This window comes from Zingiber officinale, chromosome 3A (genome assembly GCF_018446385.1).
Source record: "Zingiber officinale cultivar Zhangliang chromosome 3A, Zo_v1.1, whole genome shotgun sequence".
Lineage (NCBI taxonomy): Eukaryota > Viridiplantae > Streptophyta > Magnoliopsida > Zingiberales > Zingiberaceae > Zingiber > Zingiber officinale.
In genome coordinates this window covers 32,622,433-32,627,847 of record NC_055990.1, presented here as the reverse complement: position 1 = coordinate 32,627,847, position 5,415 = coordinate 32,622,433, and the positions used below count along the sequence as shown (strand labels likewise).

General features: G+C 36.3%; 1 protein-coding gene across 1 annotated transcript; it reads right to left on the bottom strand.

The window, feature by feature from the left end:
- Positions 1-2,292: 2,292 nt before the first annotated feature.
- Positions 2,293-3,069, bottom strand: LOC122050326 (F-box/kelch-repeat protein At1g57790-like). The gene has a single exon (XM_042611243.1). The coding sequence runs from the start codon at positions 3,067-3,069 to the stop codon at positions 2,293-2,295; it is 777 nt and encodes a 258-aa protein (XP_042467177.1).
- Between the last annotated feature and the right edge of the window lie 2,346 nt (positions 3,070-5,415).

The following is a 5,415-nucleotide window of genomic DNA, read 5'->3' as shown; positions in this document are numbered from 1 at the left end:
ATAGAAGTTGATCCTTTAGCCGTGTCTGTTAGATGGTCAAATCTAGGCGCCAACTCAAAAATGTTGGCGTCCAAGTGTTAGTGTTCAACTACTTTTGATTTTCTTCATCTTTGAATTGTTAAATACATAGGGTATTTATAGGGAATACTCAAGATGTATCTAAATAAATACATGAACCAATATTAAATGACATACATTCATCATCCGAAGAGTCATTCATGAATCCTCCAATATTCATGCTCCAGATGACCATACATTAGATTATAAGTCCAATTAATTTGATTGCAAGGTTGTAAACAGTCCTTGAGGGCTATTGATAGTGATTCCAGTATGTACTGGAAAATAATGGAACAAACCTATGAAACAACTATCAAGGGATTCACTTCAACTTTCCTAAACCAAAGAAGAAACAGATGGATTACAAAAGAAAACAATTTGCACCATCAAACTGAAACTTATAATAAGCCTTAATAAATTAATGAAAAAAGAATTGTTTAGAAGTTCACTGAGAAACATATGAAAATACAACAAATGCAACTGCAAAAAAAAAATAAAAAACTAGTATCCAATTAACTTTTTTTTATACTTTCAGATCAAAAGGTCAAATTTATATACTTTGGTTCATGTTCAAGCAAGAGGATAACAATCTCATCGATAGTTAGTATTTCCTTTTAATATAGAACACTAAAAAGAAGGAATATCAATGATGAAACAAACCTGAAAATGCGAGCTACTGAGGCAGCGAGCAATCTGCTTGAACAAGGTAATCATGCAGCGTTGGAACTCTGTCGTGAGCATCAAAGACCAAATATTACCAAATATTAAGATCACTGACAAACCAAATAATACCTTATTTTTAACAGCTATCTAGAGGATCTGGCTTTTTGACTTGAAGCTGGTTCAAAGAAGACAAATCAAATATACAAATACTAAGATGAAAGCATAATGAAGTAGTTAACTTTTTCTACTTTACCTGATTATAAGATCTACAACTTCTTGCTCAGTATTTTGCTGCACGAGTAATTATTAGAAAAACAAACCCAATAGTGGAACAAAAGCTAGATAAAGAAACTAGATAATTTACACTGACAGAACTTTACAGAATAACATATAATACAGTGCTTTGTACTTGCATATTAATCCAGAAAACATCCTTTCACCTAAGTGACAATTTTTCCAAAACATCATCATTCACAAAACATCATCATTCACTAAAAATTTTCACAAGTTTTTAAACTTCAGTGACAACTTTTCTTTGGGGTCAACTGCTCAAGGTCGATCTGGTAACTATGCACTGCATCAAAAAAATTGGCATTAACTATGATTCCACCAAAAAAAACCACCATTCCATGAACTTAAATCTAAATAGAATTATGGCAACTATCATTCCATACCTATTCATAAATATGATCTTGTATGCACTCCGCCAACTCGGACCGAACCTCATCAATTTGTTCACGAGAGTACCCTATTTTTGTGAACTGTGAGCATACACAATTTATGTTAGTGGAAAAAATAATCAACACTGATCACTTTGCAATTTTAAATAGTTTATGTCAAATAATTTGAGATAAGCTAAATAATGTTACTATTGATTGCAGCGAATCTCTCTCAATAGTCTCAACTTTTTCAATAATTTCTCTCATAAATCGCATCACAAAAAAATCACATTGTTTCGCATCCGGTTGTTGAGGAGCCTATATATAGTAATTAGAGTCAAATTGTTAATGAAAATTATACACATTACAATATATGTTAAACAAAAGTACACATACCTTAACTACTTCCCACTTAACATTTTTCCTACCTTTCCTTCCCTTGGTTGAATTAAACAATTTTAAGGCCCTTCATACGTTAAGAATATTTGTTAAATAATATTTTTATTATAATAAATATTTACTAAAAGAAATCTGAACTCACATTTCCATTACGTATTTTGAGTCATCATCGCGAATGCGGCAACTTAGGGAATCCAGCAGGTAAATAGCATCCTTGTAAGGTTCAATAACACTAAGATTCCAATGGAAACTAGGCAAATACATAGGATTAGATCATAAAATTGAATAAATTATCGAAAGGAAGCAATTGAAAGTGATGTTTTACTTCTTGCTTACCCGACATTACATGGCACTAACACTAGTTGATCTGTTGATGCACTTGTCAGCTTATCTGCTAAAAGAGTTGCCCTTTGATTCAGGGTTTCAAGCTTAACTGATTTGTCTTGTGCCGTTTTTGCCAGATATGGGAGTTTGTGAGGATTCATAAATCTGAATTTCTTTGTCTTGGTATCTTTCACCATCTTTTTATACAGCCACCTGAAGGCACGCAAAAAAAGTACATGTTGGAAGTAAAATCCCAAATGTCAGACAGAGGCATCACCAGCATCCCCCTCTGAGTCGAATCCGGCTCGGTGAGATCGTACGCCGCCACGATCACCGCGTTATCTTCTTTGGATTGTGACACCGCTAGCTTGCCATTGTAGAAGGCTATGTCGTCGAAGTAATATAGAGTTGTAGGGATCATCGTCCACTTCTCATCTCCTGCGCTAACGAAGAACAAGAAGTCTTTCCGCATAGAAGAGCAGAAGAATACGAAGACGACGCTGAAATCTCCGCTTCTAAAGGGATCTGAGGACAACACCGCTTTCATGGCCATTAAATTCCGGTCGTCCAAGGTAGGAATCGAGGGAAGGTCTATCTGAACGCCGGTGATAGGGTTTTGGAGCTGAATACGGACATCGTTGGTGGCTATGAGCCAACCATGAGAAGATCCGACGATGTTCCCGCAGACTAGAGGAGCGTGGCTTGGGATCTCATACTCGCGGCCCTCCGATAAGCTGAAGAAGTTGTAAGTGTTTTGATCATTATCTTCTCCGTTTATGAGGCTTCGATTCTCAGGCACAAGCCATGGGATCTGCGGGCACTGATCACCGGGGCCGCGACGGACCTTATCGACCACGGCGAACCAACGCGAGCATACGGCGGCGCACCGAAAGAGGTCGGGGATCGAGAGCTTGGACAGGATCGAGTATAAGAGATCCGTAGGAATCTCCGACCAATAAGCAGACATGTAGAAGAGATGATGGTGATAAGGCGACGGCGGCAGGCGGCTACACAAAAGGCAACAGGCGAATTGGCTAGGGTTTAGGGCTAGGGCAAAGATAAGGTGCGCCCTTGTTACTGCAATCAAGGTGCGCTTCTATTTATGTAAATTATTTTTAAAATAGAATTAAAAAAAATCCTTTTTAAATTTATATTTGATATGAAGTGTTTCTAATTCTATATGTTTATTTTTTTTTAGAAAATTAGGATTACTTGTTTGATTTGTGTCAAATTCATTTCCTTTTTAGTTGGAAAAATATATAGCGAGATCTTTTATCATTTTAATTTTATTTTACCTTAAATATAATTTAAATTTATGCGTAATAGTTAAATATGCATTTACAATATGAAATATTGATAAATTGGTTAATGTTTTTTTTTTCTTTTTTTTGCAAGATTGCATTGTGATAGTCAGTGGGGTCACGACAAGACCGTGACTTGCCATCTTAATGCCATTTTAGGATGAAAATTAAGATGGATCTTATTTAAATAAGCTTCAAGCAACTCACTAGGCAGTATCCATATCTAGTTACACGCATCATCTCAAATAATATTGCCCAAAAGAAAAAAAAATATATATCCAAAATTACACATCACTTAAAATTTCTCATATCTTTGATGACTTCAGTTTTTAATCTTGATGTCCTTAAGTCCTTAACCTTGTTTTTAAGCTTGCTCCAATGTGTCATCCTTTAACCCTCCGAGCATACTAATCATTTTTCAAAGATTACTAGAATGTTGTAGTAAAATATATAGATATTTTTCTCAAATTTAATTAACATGTTAATTATTTTAAATTATATAAAATATACATACACTTATTCTAGAGGGATGGAAGAAATTTTACCTTTCTTTCTTCCGTTCCTCCTACTCTCGAATCTGCTCTGCGAGGAAGGAACTAAGATCGAAGGGTTCAGAGGAGTTGAGGAGCCGTGAGAAGATTAGGAAGGGTAAGCTGACTTTGATTGAGGAGATGGGGAAATGCGAGATTAGGGATCTCGACTTGGAGGAGTTGGGCCGGTGTGAGGAGTTTTGCGTGAGGAGTTTGGGTCGAGATTAGGGTTCAGAGGAGATCACGCGGCAAGGAGAGGAGAAGGCGCTCGTGGAGAGGAGAAGGAGAGGAGAAGGCACTCGTGGAGAGGAGAAGGAGAGGAGAAGGCACTCGTGGAGAGGAGTGGAGAGGAGAACTCGTGGAGAGGAGTGGTGAGGAGAAGGCGCGCGCGCGTTGAGGGTTTAGAGTTTAGCAAAGCGAGGGCTGCGAATTTATTTTAAGTGAGTTCAGGGGAAACATACACAACACTTTAAAAAACGTTTTTTAAAAAAATGTTGTCTTTGACCATAAACAACAACACTAAAGACAACACTTCATTAAAAACCGTTGTCTTTAGTAAAAAGTAAATACCATAGACAACGCTTTTCACTAAAAGCGTTGTAAAACAAAGAACGACAACGTTTTTATTAAAAAGCGTTGTCTATTGGGTGTTGTTGAATGCAAAAATTCTTGTAGTGAAATTATAAACAGTTGCTCGCGACTAAAATGGAAAGGAACAAACCGTTAAAGTAGTCGTAGTGTAATTAAGTATTAGTTTATCTTAACTAATAAATTACACTGATACACTCCAAGTGTATTGAGTAGGACCATTTTAGGTAAGTTCTTTTTATACTGACTTTATAAAAGAACTAGACCTTAGTTATTATGGAAGTGTGTGCTCTTAATCCTAATATAATAACAAACACATATAATTAGTATTTATTTCTTTGACTTATCAATGGGTGAGATTTAGCTCGATAAATCAATAAGCCTGATAAGTTAGGAAATGATATTACTTATAGTGTGTGTTGTTGATTATAGAAAGAAATTGTGTCCTAGTAATCTAGGTGAGAATAACCCCAAGAAGAGCTCATAAGGATTGTCATGTTAAACCCTGCAGGTGGACTTAGTCCGACATGACGATAAGGTTGAGTGGTACTACTCTTGGACTAAGATATTAATTAAGTGAGTTGTCAGTAACTCATTTAATTAGTGGGCATTCATTATCTTAAACACAGGGAGACTAACACACTCATAATAAGAAGGAGCTCAAAACGTAATTTGAGATTGGTGAGGTAGTTCAATAATAATTCTTTAGTGGAATGAATTATTATTGATGAAATTAAGTTGTGTGTTCAGGGCGAACACAGGAAGCTTAATTTCATCGGGAGACCAAAACCAATTCCTCCTCTCGGTCCCTATCGTAGCCTCTTGTATATAGAGATTTATACCCACCATATACCCACTCCTTACCCAACCCAAGGGGGTCGGCCAAGCTAGCTT